Source organism: Gymnogyps californianus, chromosome 3 (genome assembly GCF_018139145.2).
Source record: "Gymnogyps californianus isolate 813 chromosome 3, ASM1813914v2, whole genome shotgun sequence".
Classification (NCBI taxonomy): Eukaryota; Metazoa; Chordata; class Aves; order Accipitriformes; family Cathartidae; genus Gymnogyps; species Gymnogyps californianus.
In genome coordinates this window covers 4,208,503-4,224,447 of record NC_059473.1, presented here as the reverse complement: position 1 = coordinate 4,224,447, position 15,945 = coordinate 4,208,503, and the positions used below count along the sequence as shown (strand labels likewise).

At 49.2% G+C, this 15,945-nt stretch overlaps 1 protein-coding gene across 5 annotated transcripts in view; it reads left to right on the top strand.

Moving 5' to 3' along the window:
- BCL11A (BCL11 transcription factor A) overlaps nucleotides 1–15,945 on the top strand; it is a 152,278-nt gene that overhangs the window by 77,829 nt on the left and 58,504 nt on the right. For 4 of the 5 annotated variants that reach the window (XM_050893519.1, XM_050893517.1, XM_050893516.1 and 1 more), the window contains exons 1-2: nucleotides 698–823; nucleotides 6,618–6,947. In XM_050893519.1, coding sequence (XP_050749476.1) covers nucleotides 769–823; nucleotides 6,618–6,947 — 385 coding nt within the window. In that variant the 5' untranslated portion in view covers nucleotides 698–768. Of the gene's footprint in view, nucleotides 1–697; nucleotides 824–6,617; nucleotides 6,948–15,945 lie in introns of those variants that run through there. The other variant, XM_050893518.1, reaches the window with a different exon arrangement.

Sequence of the window (15,945 nt, the reverse complement as noted above, 5' to 3'; positions counted from 1 at the left end):
TTCATTGATGTATTTGCTTTTGCAGCGGGGGTGTGCGTGCCTGCGCTGCCGCTGCCTGCCTGCTCGCTTTCTCCCTCTCTCTTTCCTCCCTTCTTTCTCCGCGTGTGCGTGTTTAATTCCCCCCCCTCGCCCCTCTCCCGGCTCCCATCCTGCACCCGCTCCTCCGCGGCCACTTGCGGGTCCGGCCGCCGCCCCCTCCGCCCCCGGCCCCCCGGCTCCATTCGGCAGCGTGCGCCGGGCGGCCGGTGGACCCCCTCCCGCCGCGCCCCCTCCCCTCTCCCCCCTGCGATCACTGTCCATTGGCTTGTCCTGCTCTCTTTTTCATGTCCAGCCCCTGATGAGTGTCCATTGGTGTTGCCTTCGCCTTCCCTCCTCCCCTCTCCCCGGCTTGCCCTGCCCATGTTTTGTATGTCTCTGTCCATCCAGGCTCCTGACGTTCAAGTTCGCAGGGACGTCACGTCCGCACTTGAACTTGCAGCTCAGGGGGGCTTTTGCCATTTTTTTCATCTCTCTCTCTCCTTCTCTCTCTCCCTCTCTCTCCCTCTCCCTCTCTCTCTCTCTTTTTTTCCTTGCACAAAAAAAAAAAAAAAGCCATGACTGCTATCCCACAATTCATCTTCCCTGCGCCATCTTTGTATTATTTCTAATTTATTTTGGATGTCAAAAGACATTGATGAAGATATTTTCTCTGGAGTCTCCTTCCTCTCTAACCCGTCTCTCCCGATGTGAACCGAGCGACTCACAAGCCACCGAAGCCACCAACCCACCATGTCGCGCCGCAAGCAAGGCAAACCCCAGCACTTAAGCAAACGGGAATTTTCACGTAAGTAACCCGGAGAGCAATTTATTTAATTTCTCCTTCACGGATTTAATTTTTAATTTGAGCGAGAGCAGGGGAGGAAAAAAAAAAAAATTAAAAGTGAGAGCGAGTGAGCGAGTCGGGGAAAAAATGAACTCAACGCCGGCTCGGGATTATCAGCGTTCCGGTTAATTTCTCCCTCTCTAATTTAATCACCTTGATCACTTTTCTTCTCTTTCTCTCTTTGCCCCTCGCCCGCCAGCGCGCACTCCCTCTGCCCCCGCTCCGCTCCCTTCTCCCCACTCCTCTCGCCTCCCGCTTTCCCCGCTCTTTGGCGGCAAGAGCGGCGGCTCTCGCCCCGGCACCGGGAGAGGCGGCGAGCCGCCCCGCGCGGGCTAGGTGCGGGGCTGTCGGGGACAGAACCGACCGAAAGTCTAAAGAAATTCCTACGGGAGCGGCGGGCTGGACGCCGGACACCTTGGCCGGCCGGGCGGGAGCTGCGGGCGAGCGGAGCGGGGAGAAAGTCCGGCGGCCGGAGCCCCTCCGCTGCCGGCGGGCTCGCCCCTTCGCCTCGCCCGCCCCGCGGCACCCTCTCGGGGCGAGGGGGGGGGGGGGAGAGCCGAGCCGGGCCGCCTCCCTTTTGTTTCCGCCGCGGGGTGCGGGCTGGCCGTCCCGCCGCTCCCCGCCGCCACGGGCCGGCGCCGTGCGGGGCTCCGCCGCCCCGACCTCGCCCCGCGCCCGCCCCGCCGCCGCTCCGGCTCGGGCTGGGGCGGGGGGTGGGGGGGGTTGGGGGGGGGGGGCGGCACCGGGCGGCGAGGGAGCCGAGCCGAGCCGCGCCGCGCCGGGAGGGATTCCCTCCTCGCCCTCGCTTCGCGTTCTCCCGCTCGCTTACTATTTTTTGGAAGATTTTCAAAAAAAAAAAAAAAAGTGGAAGTGGATTTTGATTGGGAAAAATCTCGTGTCTGAATGTTTACAAGCACCGCGTGTGCGGGGAGCCTCCTGCCAACAAACACAGGCGAGAGCGAGCCCGGGCTGAGCACACACACACGCACTCACACACACGCACGCACACACACACGCTCGCACACACTCGCACCCTCACACCCGCGAACGGCCCTTTCTCGCCGCCGCATTTCAACCCCAAACCAAATCCGCTCTCCCCGGGAGAGAAAAAACAAACCCCGAGCCCCACCACACCGTTCGCAACAAAAACTCTCCGGCTCCCTCCCTCCAGCCGCCACCACACACGCCAGGGCTAGATGCAAGATAAGCGGGAGCGCTCTTTGCACAACAAAAGGCAACTCGAGCTGGAAAGGTTTGGGGCGAGGGGGGTGGGAAGGAAGGGAGAAAAAAAATAAATCCCCTTTTCCTCGGGGTGAGCTGGGGGGGAAGGGGAAATGCTGCATGCTTCTCCTCGCTTTTTCTCCCCCTTCTTTTTCTTTCTTTCTTTCTTCTTTCTTTCCTTCTCTCTCCTCCATTACTCCCGGCGGGTTTTGTTCCCTCCCAGGGATGGCAGAAAACCCAGGGCGATTTCTTTCTGCCAACGATCCCCGGCTCCCTCTTCCCTTCGCAAAAAAACTTTACGCTGCCATTTCTCTCCCCCACGGCTGCACACACATTTCCAGCCAGGTTCGCACATGGAACCCCCTGAGCGAAACGCTGGCCCTTCGCAGGCAGCCGCTCCGCTGCGGGCAGGGCCGGCCGGGGAGCTCTGCCCTGCCCAAAGTTTTCCCTAAAGCCCGGGAGGTGGGGGGGGGGGGGTCGGGGGCTCAGTCCTTTGCTCTCCCCCCTTCCCACCCCCCTTCCCCCTGTCGTTTTCTCCCTCTTTCCCCGCCACTTCTCGGGGCTTTTTTTTCTTTGAATTGCTCGGCGCGGCTTTGGGGTAGGGGTTGCAACATCAATGGCACGTTTATGGGGGTGTGCGACCCCCCTCCTGAAATGGGGTACGGGGGGGGGTGTCCTTTCCCCGCGCCGGGATGCCCGGGCGGCCCCGGGAGTGGGGTGTGGGGAAAGGGGATCACGGCGGGACCGGGGTGTGGGGGGCTCCGACTCGCTCCGGGGGGCAGCGGAGACGGGCGGGATCCCCGTGGCTCTTTTTCGCTGCGATACCCGCGGGCCGGCGCGGAGTTTCCGCACGTGTGGGGCGGAAGCGGCGGCTGGGACGGGCCCCGGGGGGCTCCCTCCGGCGAGAGCCGCCCCGGGGATGGGGGGGGCGTGGGGGGTGGGTGAGGGTGGATGGGTGGGCTGGGAGATGTGGGGGGAAAAGGGAGGCCGGGCTGGGGGAGCGGAGAGCCGGGGGGGGGGGGGATGCCGTGCCGGAGCCGGGGCGGCGGAGGCGGCGGGCGGGCTCCCTGCCCGTTTCGGTCGCTAGGAGGCACAGCGAGATCAAACAACCGGGCAGCCCCGCGAACTTGAACCTGGCCGGCTCCTCCGCTGCCTCCCGGCCGGCGGGAGGGGGAGGGCGCCCAGCTCCCTCCCCTCCATCTCTCCCCCCCCCCCCCCGTCTTCTTCTTTGTTCTTAATTTTGCGCGGAGTTTGCTTGCTCCGGGAGGCACCGGGTGATGCTCGCCTTCCCCCTCCCCGGGTTCCCCCTCCCCATAACGTGTTGGCGGTTCCCATTGTACCCCCAAGTCCCGTCCCGTGTGTGTGTGTGTGTGTCCCCATCCTTGCACCACACGATCCCAGGACACAAACTTAGGATTAAACAGCCCCTCTCCATCCTTCCCACGGCACGGTGCGGGGAAATGCCCCGGCAGCGCGGATGCGCTGCTGGGGCATTTCCCCGCACCGTGCCGTGGCATCCCCCCCCCGCACCCCATCACCCCCGGTACCTCCTTTCTCCCGACACTCCAAAATCCATCCCGCTTTTGCCAGAGAGACGGTGCGGTTGTTTTGGTGACTGGGAACGGGGAAGAAGGGGGGAGTAGGAGGGCGAAGGGGGGAAGCTGAAAAGACATGTTGGTGGAAGGGCAATTTGCATGAAAAATAGGGACGGGTGATGAGGGACCCAGGCAGGGAATTTTGATTGCCCCAGAATTAAAAGATGCATCCTGCAAATCAGTGGCAAGACCAGGTGAATTGTATTCCGGCTTTTTCTTTGTAAACCCGGTATTTTATATTTTGTTTTAAAAGTAGCAGTAACAATAAAAACATATTTTTGCTGGCTCTGCCTCCATCAGGAGCCAAATGTTTTGCAGTGAACACGGTGCCAGCCGTATTTCATACATTAGTATATAATTCTTGTTAATTAGCAATAATTTACGTTAAGAGCATAGAAAATGTTGAGGTTACAGGTTTTATATCTGTACATTTGATCATCTTGTTATTTTCAAGAACTTTGCCTCCTATAAAATTAATTAGGTGAAATGTGGAGGTGTAATCAGCAACCTCTGAATTACCACTTCATTTCCTGGTTTTGATTGTAAATCAGCCCAGTCGGTACAGACTTTAGCAAAGTCTATTTTTGTTTAGCGCTACTTTTAACTGTCTGGTGTCGAAGCAGCGGGTTACCTTCCCCTGCTAAATAATACTGACAGCGTCAGAAAGAAATCAGGCCGCGGGAAAACATTATAATTGAGTAATGATTATGCAGAGCTCCTCGCTAAGCCAGTTGTAAGGGGAATACGGGTTATTTGTGTCTTTTGCTGCGGAGAGTTGGTGAGCTAGAAGTTAGATTTGCAAAATACCTTTGTCTGCGGCGTGCAGCGAGCTACTGGTGGAATTAGTCCTGCAATAATTTACTCCCTCGGTCCGAACGCAAGGAACGGCTGGGGAGAAAAACGCCATGCCCAGCAATCCCGCAGAAACACCCTGCTCCTCTCCCGGCTTCCCGAGGAGTGTGAAATGCACGTTGTGTGTCTTGTCTTGTCGGTCTGTAAGTTTATAAGAAAACCCCAGCGATTAAGACATTGTTTTTATTAATACGAATGTAACCTTCATATTCCTGTGGTTGACCTTACGTTAAATTAGAAGTAGCACTAGAGGCAAGAAATGATGGACTGGATCCCTGTGTCCTAGTTGGAGCTGAGGTACGGCGAGGTAGTGTGCTCTTTCAATATTATTTTACGCAGCACAACTGGGAGCTACTCCAGATCTTCCTCCTCAATATTCAGCCTAGGTAGGGTTGAAATAAATTTAACCTGAGTTCACTGGATTTTTGCACTTTATCAAAATCAGTTCCAATATCGTGCAGTCAAATTAAAATCTATTTTTTGATTCTCTGTGGCTTTAAGTTCATTAAATGTGAAATTGGCAGCCAGCTAAAGAAGGTCAGGCTGATTAACTGTTTAGGAGTTGTATTCTGCCTCGCTTGCGTTACCTGGCAGTGTTTTGAGGTGGGTTGTATTTGTAGTACCCTCTCCTCCTGCTCGCTGCTGTTAGCGTGCGTGTGGTATTGCGCAGATAGAGGAGTACCAACACGCTGCTGGTATTTATTTTTTTTTTTTCTCGTGAAAGGCAATAGTGATGGAGACTGCACAGAGATTGCCAAGGTATTTCTCTGCAAACTTAACAAAACCAAAAAAAAAGCCAGCAGAAAAGAGAGCCGCGTCTGCCTCGTTAGAGCATCCACTGACGATTCTGTGAGCAGAAATAGCCTCATAATGAAGCTTTTTGGAGCTCATTCAGAAAATTTGTCAACTTTGACAACATTAGGCAAGGTATTTTGAGTTTAAAGAAGGCACTTCTCACTGTTGCGAGGAAATGTGGCAGTCACTTGGCCAAGCTGATTTTTAGATGCTGAGGGCCACCAGTGCTGACACGTTCAAGATAATTTAGGCATTCCTTTATTTCAGGATAAAAAAAGAAAAATGACTAATTGCCTTGTTCCCTTAAGTACTAAAAAATAACCCATCTAGCTAATATCTCTGGGTGGACTCGGTCGTCAATTTGATATTTATTTGAATCCTGAGGAGTAGCTGAAAAGTGAGAGGTGCCTCCCCCCACCCCGCAGGCATTTCTGCTGCACTTGCTTTTTATCATTTCGGTTTCTGCCATTTATTTATTTATTTATTTATTGGTCTCGCCCCTTCCCTCCCCCACGAAAAACTCCCGGGTTTCGAATTTTTAAATTGGAAGCCGCAAACGGGCTGATAGGGATAGTGACACAAATACATACGTATACGTATGCACGTGCGTTATAAGGGCTATGTGTGCCCTGTGTGTTGGTGCCTGGGTGTGTGCGGCCACGCGGTCTGGCTCTCCCTCTCTTTTCTTTTACACGCACACACGCTACCTGCACGGCCTGTATAGGAAATATGCGATATCTATATGTTGAAACACCTTTTGTCTGCACCCGCACCCGTGTAGTTCAGGTTTCTGAATTTTAGAAAGTAGGTCTGGCTGGTGGAAAATACACACCCATGTGTGTGTGAGAGAGCGTGTGCCGTGCTTTTAGCCTTGAATTCATACACATAAATAATACATCCGGCAATAAAACACCATATTCGCTTCTCCTCGTAGTACTACAAGAGTTTTGCAGTGTATTCTTTCAGCCTATTCATTTAATTTTAGCACCGAATCGTTCAATCGAGTCAGAAATTTGTCCTCATGTAGGAACACAGAGATAGTTGCAGTGCTTGCTCTCCGAGTTCTGCATGCTACAGCTGCTTCTGCAAAATCTCTTCCCTGTAACTGATGAATTCATCTCCTCACTGCCATGCTAATAGCCGTGTTGCATGGGTTTAGTTGGGGGGGAGCAGGCAGACCTTGTGAGCAGGGTGTAATATTCATGAAGAGGGGGCTCGGCGCGTTCCTCCCCCCGTGCCCGGTGCCTTTCCTGAGAGCTCTAATGATTCTCCTTTTGTTTCTCAAACTGCAGCCGAACCTCTTGAAGCCATTCTCACTGATGACGAACCTGAACATGGCACATTGGGAGCTCCGGAAGGGGACCACGACCTCCTCACTTGTGGCCAGTGTCAGATGAACTTCCCGTTGGGGGACATTCTTATTTTTATTGAGCACAAACGGAAACAATGCAATGGCAGTCTCTGCTTAGAGAAGGCTGTGGATAAGCCACCTTCACCCTCACCAAGTGAGCTGAAAAAGGCATCCAATCCTGTGGAGGTTGGCATCCAGGTTACGCCAGAGGATGACGATTGTTTATCAACGTCATCTAGAGGAATTTGCCCTAAACAGGAACATATAGCAGGTAAATTAAAGCAAGGAGAAGTGTTTGCGAGTTTATTTCCGTTTCAGTTGCAACGTAGCATGTTTGCAGTTGTAAACTGCCGTGTCTGTCTCTGTTCTGCTCGCCATGACGGCCGACGTGTTAAATACCCTGCCTTCGGTTAGTGGTGAGCGCACAACCGGTATTTCCTAGTGCCTGCGCAGAGGCAGGATCAACAGGCACGTGCCGTGCCAGCCGGTATTTCTAACGGTATTGTTTGAGGCTGCTCTCGTGATTTGCCTGTATTGTAGTCACCGTCTCCCGGTGTCTCGCCTGCCGTAGCGCTGCAGGAGGAGATTTCAGAGCCTGCCGTGCGATAAAGCGAGGAGCTTTCGAGTCTTTGGCAAAGTCAGGGGTGAAAGAGTTAACCGAGCATCAGCCAGCCTTGGTTCCATATTGGCTGTCAGCGTATGGACTGTAATTAAACACAGCCCCATGGCAAAGTGACACCACCGACCTTGACTTTAAGATGCCATTTTCGACTGGCCAGGCCAGAGTAGAGAGGGCAGTTGCTGAAGCGCACAGACATGCTTATTCGAAAAGTTTAAGGGCATGTTGGAAATTTCAAAAGGTTGGTTTGACAGGAAAGGCCGCTCTCTGCAGCCTGCCTCCTCAGCCAAATGATAAATGCTTCACTGTGCTCTCTCTTGTCTCTGATGTGGTTTTGACAGATGTATCTTGATTTTGTTTGCGGTTTACACAACCACATGTCAGCCGTACAAATGTCCGAGGCAGAGTTCTGTTTTGTGCAACAAACAATATGAAATGTAATTTAAAAAAAAAAAAAAGAGTAAATAATTCCATTTCTTAGCATAATTTTTTTTTTTTTTAAAACTGGAAAGCCATTCGCTGTGCAGCTATTTTCACAAATGAGGTTAAAAAAATGGAGTGTACTACGTGAAAGAAAATCCCAGAGCCCTGGGAGTGTAACAAGGCACGCTCTGCTTTTAAAATCCTGCTAGTAAACAAAAGTACTACCCATTTGCAGCGAGCGTTGCAAATCACTTCAAACCGCACCAATAGTACCGGTCGAAAAAGGCGAGACCGCAGCGTATCAATGCCAACAAATGCCTGAACCAGTTTCAAAACCTCCCCTCCCACCCAGCAATGTTTGGGATGTGGCACTGCCGGTACCTCTCTTCGGGGAGCCCACAGGACCGCTCGGGGTTGTCAGAGGCGCAGTACATCATCACATGATGTGCTGGAGCTTGTCTTGGGCTTGCTTTGGCCACAAAGTCAAACCATAATAGGGCAGTAGGCGCTGGGAGGTTCAGTGTGATACTCCCGCAGCCTCCCTGGCCTCCAAACCGCCTGGCAAATCACGCTGGAGAGCCGTAGTTTTGAAGGTTTTGTGGTGGCAGCAAATAGGTATCAGTGCGTGCGTGTCTGCCTGCGGACATGTATATATGCAAAGCTATGTGTGTACACACGCATGCGTCATGTGAATGAATATATACTGTTTCTGCAGAGTAACAGGTATTACTTTGAATACATGTATATTTGTATGTTGAAGAGGAAACAGAGGCTCAGCTACTGCTAAGCTACATTTTGAATGAGACTTAAAGAACGCAGTAATTCCGCGTATTGCGCTTCCCAGCCACGGATGTTAAAGGTGGTTTTTTTTTTTCCCGGAGTGGTAGAGGGCAGTGCCCATTTCCATGTGCTGCCTGCGATCTGACGGAAAACGAGCAGAAGCGTAGGGCATGATTAATGAAGCGGGAGCCTGGCGGAAGGGATTTGTAGTCTTCCGAGCTCTGGAGCCATACTAAATCACCAAATATGGAGGAGCGGTGGTATGATGTAACGCTGTATTTACGTACGGCGCCGCGCTGTTGAAAAGACAAAACACAGTATCTGTCAAGCAAGAATTAAACCCGCTCTCCTCCCCATGGTCCCAAATAGGTCCCTCGGCCGGAGGGACAGCCACGCTGAGGAGTTCTGCGTGAGGGGAAACTCCTCAGCTGAGGGTTTTGCTCTGGCACTCATACGGCGCAGGAGACTCAGCGAGCCAAATCACGCTTTCGCGTGGTGCGGGTGACGTGAAGCGAGCAGGATTTGGCCTCGCACAATGTCACCAGGCCCTTAATTCAGAAAAGACTGTGGTTTTAACTGACTTTAAATGGTTCGGTGAGCGGAGGGCAATGGGTAAGGAGAGGTGCGCATCGGCAGGGGCCTCATCCTGCTCGCTCTTACACGTAGGGATTGCCTTTGTTCTGCAAGTGGGCCCAGCTGGGAGCGGGCTTGGTGCCGTGCAGGAGGGTCCGTGGTGCAAGCCACGGGTGCTGTTGTGAGTAGAGACTGAGCTGCAGTTGTCCAGGCATCTCCTGCCCCGACTTTCCTGCGCTGTGGTGCCTAGCCGTGCCCATGGACGGGAGGTCCAAGAGGGCAGGTCTTCTCCTGCACCTCCGTGGCTGGGACGGAGCTGATGGGCACTGGGGTCCCCTGGTTGTTCCCGGTGGTGGGAAATGCAGCCGGGCTGTGGGAGGGCGGGAAGGAGCACCAGGAGTTATGGGGTCTTGCGCTGTCCCTCCCCTTCGCGTTTTCGTCTCCCCTTTCACTTGGATGGGTTTAGCTCCCTCGTATCACAAAGAAGTGTGGCAATAGGTGGAGTGACCCATTGCTTGTAGCAGGGAGTTTGTGGGGTTTGGCAGTAAAATTACCAGTGAGGGTCTTGAAGTGAGCTGTGGAGTTCAGGTTTCTGGAGGGCTGCTGCAATGAATCTCAGGCTCTTCCAGTTCTGGTATTTTATATCTGATTTCTGTGCAAGAATGCAAAATGCAAAAAGATAGGAGTGTGTAATTTAAAAAAAAAAAAAAAAAGGATAGGGGCTGCCTTTAGAAAAATATACAGCAGTTGAGGGAACTGATTCTTTCTGGTAAGAGACCGGAAAATATGTGTTTAGTAGCAATGTAAAAATGTCCCCAATTAGTTGTTGGGCTGAAAGAGGTGTTACAGGTTAGCACTGGATACAGAGGTGCTATAGGTTAGCTCTGGGTGCAGTATGTGCTCTGTCTGCAGTTTTGTAGTCGATAGGTTGGTGTGTTACAGTAAAAGATCATCTTAAGCTAAGTGATGGTTAAGGATCGGCTCATCTAAAGACAAGGAAGGAGGCAGCGAGTCATTCAAATGCAGGGAGAAATGATGTCTATTTTAACTGTCAATAGGCTGCTCTTTATCCTCGCTGTTTTCCAGAGACGGGGATGATTACGAGAGCTTATATGTATGTGTGCAACCTGTGCAGTAGCTGTGAGATCCACATAGGTGCAGGCATGCGTACCTGTCTCTTCCGTGTGGGTGTCTGCCTGCGCATAGCTTTGACTTGCTATAAAATTTTGAGTGATGCTGATCCAGCGCTATAGCTGAAATGTCATAAATTTAACTGAAAATTAATAGGATATGTTGTGTGAGTCCAATGAGGCAGCTTTCATCAATATGTATGTCAAAGCCTCACCACCAGATACCAGCAGCCCGTGATTTGCAGTGAGTGCTACGGCAGGGCTTTAGTTATCCGCTCTCATATTTTACAATAGGGGGAAATATTAACTGAAGTATCTAGAGATCAGTGAATGTAAAATTGCTGTTCACTTATTGAAAAGGCTGAAGAAATATTTATCGTCCGCCGGTGTCAGGTTTTAGCGGTTTGTTTGTTGAATGTATAAATCCGAGGGAATTAATGAAAGGTGGTTTTTTGGGTGAGGAAGGATCTTAAATGTTACTTGGATTCAGTTGGAGGAACACTTTGGAGTGCTGCTGCATATTCCCCTTTATAATGCCGAGTGTGTATCTGCGGATGCTGTATTTACTGTACAAAGAGGGGAGGAGGAGGGGAGGTCATTTTTACTGCTCAAATCCTTTATTCTCAAGCTGCTTGTGGCATTCAAATAAAATACATGGGAAAATAACATAAGAAAAACCTCTGTCTGCAGTAATCGGGGGGAATGTGGACATAATTTGGTGCTAAATTTTGGACCAAGTGCATTTGATTATTACAGTTGTCATTACACCACAGAAATTTTCTTGGGCTGTTATTAGTAGTTGCCATTATAATTCTGTAGGTTGTAAATTGCGATTCCTTATTATTTTGTTTTGTTCCGGAGACAAAAAATTATTGATGTCTGCATTGAATAGTTAGCATTGCGTCTGGACAATAAGATGAAAGCTTAAAAAAAAAGGAGGGGGGGGGAAGGAATATGGAAATATTTTGTCTGCTTTCCCCATACAAAGAAACAGAGAGCACAGGCTGGGTAAAACAGTCGCAGGCAGGAAAAATAGTGAGGGTGCCTACCCAAAGGCTCCCGCTCCTGAGATTCGGAGCCCTGCGTACAAGCTGTATTTGTAAATAAGACAGAGAAAGGTTGTGAACCGGCAGCTTGGCTGTTTTGTCAAAGTACAATGTCAGAGAAACTCTTTCTAAGACAAATAGTAAATAGAAGTGTCACGATGATTGCATGATTGAGCTCCAGAAGTGTCTTGCAATTGTTGGCATTGTCAGAAGACTTTTGAAAGCTTAATTAAAGGCGGTGGCCTGTGCGGCTGTGAAATTTACTTCTTGGGGGGGGGGGAAATGTAAAAAATGTGGGGGATCAAAAAGTTGCTCTAACACTACTCGCACGGGGATACAGGGAAGAGTCAATAGTTTCTCAGCTTACCCCATTGCCTTTTATAAATAACATTTTTTGAAGAAGCAAACACGTGACACCAATATCATCCTTTGTACGAGGTAAAGATTGTGTTAGTTTTCCTATTCCCTGCTGTTACAGACAGTTAATGTAAAAATGGCTCTTTATTGGAAACACAAATACGAGTTCACTCGAAGCATAGAAGCAGGGTAGAAAGTTTTCCTCTGCCTCGAAATGATCCTTCCAGGGGAGCATCAGAGTGTTGCGGTGCCCTGAATCTTTCTGGTTTTTTGTTTCCTGCATATCAGATCTTCTGGTTTAGAGGATGAGAAATATGTTTTGCATTCTTTCTCCTATTGTATGGGACATTTAATTGTGGAGCTCACCACGGGCTGAAGCATCGCTGCATCCAAAATGCTTGTGGTTGAAGAGGCAGCCCGGCACGCGTTAAACTTCATATGGATCTGAAAAGGTGCACGTTAGCATCACGTGCCGAAAGCTTTGAAAATAATGCGCGTAATAAATGTAAGGCTCTGTGCAGTGAGTCCCAACAACAAATGCCAGGTGATGGAAACTGAGGCAGGGAGTAAATTAAACACCTTCTAATTAGCCCGGTGGGAGAAATAAAGTCTTCCCTAAACATTCCCATAATTTGGTAATGCCTCTTTTAAAGAGGAGGAGTCCTATTAGCATCACCCCGTTTTGTATATGCAACCCTCGGCCCATGAGCTCTTTCTTATTTCATTCAAATAATAAAGACGATTAAAGAGGCTTGCGAGGCAGTGTCAGGCAACGGGAGTTCAGCCTCCAGTTGTTTGCCTGCACGCATCCTCATTACGGAAATTTTTTGGACAAAATTCCCTTCAAGCTTCGGTCGGTTTTTATATCCAATAGTACCAGCTTTGTGCAATAAAAGGCGTTTAGCATCAAGCTGGACATGGCCTGGCACGTTGCCACTTGGGTTTTTTTGGTTTTTTTTGTAGCTAATTGCTGAGGATCTCTCGTTACCTTTCTGCTTGTTGTGATTTTGTTCGGATTGTGGTGCTGCCAGCGACGTTGTGAGTCCAAGGAGGTCGTCTTGTCAGCCTGGCAGGCATCTAAACGCAGCTTCCGTCCGGGAGGGCTCTATTTTATGTGTCAGCTTCTGGGATATTGCACAAGTTCATAAAATACGCCGAGCTCATATATTTTAATACATTAAGACCTACATATATATTCATACTGGTAGCATGGCCCTAAAATTAACCATTGGTTGGTTTGGTTTTTTTTTCTTTTTCCCCTGGGCTAATGAACATATTTTATCTCACTTTGTACAAATGCAGTAGCTCCAGCCTGCCTCCTGGTAACGTCAGGCGTAGCAGGTTTGGGCCCACGACGGTTGATATCAGTACATGGATTGCTGTGATTTACTACATACTTCTAAAAATAACAGGCACATTAATGGACCCACAAACTGCCTGAGCAGTTGGGATGATCTGTTTTCCATTTCATAATGAATTTCCATGAAACACAGTTTGCTCTTTAGGGCCCCCATCCTGGGTGTGCTTTGCCCCGCCAGACACGGACCGAACAGCACCTGCGTGCTTAAATGCTTGCAGGAGCTGGACGGGCGACTGCGGACCCTCATGGACAGGCAGACCAAGCGCTCACATTATTCAAACCCTCCTGTGTTAATGCCAAACCCATTTTGAAGCCCGTAAACATCCTCCCCGTCTTTCTAATCAGGTTTAGTATGCAGCGCATCCCGCACGGGGTTCAGCGAGTTTGTTTCCCAACCTTTATTGGCCAGCTGCACTCGCTGTGCATCTTTAAAATATTTCAGCGAGGTTTTTCGCTCTTCTTCCGCGAGGGCTGGTAATTTGGTGGCTGCTCCCCGGCTCATTCTTCATTCGGAGGTGGCATTGCCTCGGGTTGGCAAGGGAAAGGTTTGCGGTGTGGGGTGTGGTGAGGTCAGCCCCGATCCCAGCAGGGAATTTGTGTTCTTCATTTGCCTTTACAATCGGAGCACAGCTACTGTACCTTGGAGCAGCTCTCAGGTGTGAGCTCAGATGGGCACATGTAAATGTCCTGTCAGATGCAACACAGGAATATTAATGTTTCCTCACCGCCACGCTATAATAAAGCTGTACACAGCCAGCTTAATATGCAGCTGGGCTGGGGAATTGTATAAAACTTCGATGGCCTAGTGTGAATGACAGCGGTGGAAAAAAATATTCAATATGCCACAGTTTGCATTCTTGTTTGCCTTTGATCTAAAGCAAAATGAAAACATCCACTTCTTTCCCTCCTCATTTCCTATAGGTGTTCTTGCTCTGCAAAATTGGCTAGTAAGTAAGGAAAGAAAAAAAAGTATGGGGCACTGCAGAATTGTTTGAAGCACATTAATGCCAGCCTGCTGAGGACGTAATTTTTCCAAGTATTAGCAAACATTTATTTTTTATACTTGGGATCGTTTGCTTTGCTTTTCATTCTTTTTTAGTATCTGGGTCTGGTCGAAACAAAGAAAATAGAGTCTCCGCAAACAGGGGCTGGAGCCCCCTTTGCCCCCTGGGCTGTAGGCACATCCCAGGCTGTACATCCTCTTCACAGAGGTTTCACGTGCATCTTCTTCTGGGTTCAAATCTTCAGCTCCATCCAAAGGTGTCTGTTTTTCAGCGCGGCTGTGCTAGAGGATTTTTAATAATGTGCTCATTTAACTGAATCAACAGCTGTCAGGAGCGGTTGTAGTAAATCCACAAAATGCACGAAGAAAAATACATACGTTTCCTGAAACAAAACACTTGAAACAAATTGGCTGCCAAAAAAAGCTGCTGAATTCTGGGTTTGCAGACAGTGCACCAAAGTGTTTCTTCTCTCTGCTTTCCCCGGAGACCTCTCCCCGCTTGCCTGCTGCAATTCTGCTGGAACTTTTTACCTGAACAGGTTGCTGTTAAAAAAACTAACCACTTTCCCTTATTTGGTGGGTATGGAGCTCAGCTCAAGCTTAGATTTTTGTGTTTCGCACTAAATAGCTAAAACACCAAGACTGGAGCAAGAAGCAAAAACCAAATAACTGCATTACTGTCAAGGAAATGAGGCTTAATATCCCTGTGAAATAGCTGTCGAGGAGAAGCAGTGCTTCAACTCTGCCCTTCCAGGTAGGCGTTGTCAGGGTGGCATCGAGGTCTGAAGCAGCTTCAGAAGGTGCTGAATTCGCACCGGAGCGGGTGCACTGGTGGAGGGAGACCTGCGGAGCTTTGGTCAGTCAAAACCAAGGGCTTTCTGCTTCCATCCTCCCCCTGCTTTGCGTAAGTGCTGAACAATTACACCTACAATTTGATCTTAGCTTCAGATAGAAAAACCTCTGCCTAAATAAACAATGGAATTACTGCTGAACAACAGCGGCTTAAAGAAGAGCCCTGCCTTCAGTGGTGTTATTATTGTTGTTGTGGATATTATCATTATTATTATTATTACTGCTATTACTGCAACTATTACCTTTTAAAAATAAACACACATTACAGTTCCTCACTCCTTAGGAAGTAAGGAGTTTAATTTTGCATTCATTGCTTGCTTAATTGATTTAGCAGGCAGCGAAATATAAAATGCAAAAATAAAAATGTCCCCCCACTCCCCCCCCCCCCCCCCCCAAATTCACAGCAATTAATTTGTCACCCGGCGTTACTTTGCTACAGCATCACAGCTGGTTTTTTTTGGACATTGCATGAATCATCTGGGTTTCGTTGCATTTTAGCTACTGAGTTTATTCTTTGTGGAGTAAGAGAATATATCGGCAAAACTGTCGTGCTTCAGCCAGGGCATCGCAAGTGCATGGAGCATTTACTGCGTGAGGGTGGCCAGGGGCTTTTCCCCACGTTTTCTCTATTATCGATGCTGATTTTCATGTTTAGGAAATAGTTGTTGTGCAAAGGGAAACAGTAGTTGGGCAGCCTTGTTCTCTTCGAGGAGGTAAAACACACTGGGATGCATTTGGGAAAAGAGAGTAGTACCTCCTGAAAGATTATTTAGAGGCCGTATTATTTTGTAATAAACTGTCCTGTGTTAAATTTGTGTTACGTTGGAAAAAATCAATAAGGAAAAATTAAATTCTGATAAAGATACTCTTGGATCTTTGAAAACAACTGCTGTCCTTTTAACTAAAACATTTGAGGAGCTTCAAAGAGTATGTGTTTCTTCTGATCTTAGAGCTGTGTGACTGGTAGCAGGAAAAAAAAAATCTTATTCTACATACAAGTGGATTGCTTAACAAGTCAGCACAGACACATACTTGTTTGTACAATAGAGATAAAAATTCCTGTATAAAAATAATTCAGTTGCTGACAGCAGGCATTGTGCTGGGGCTGCCTCTTTTGTGTTGGCCG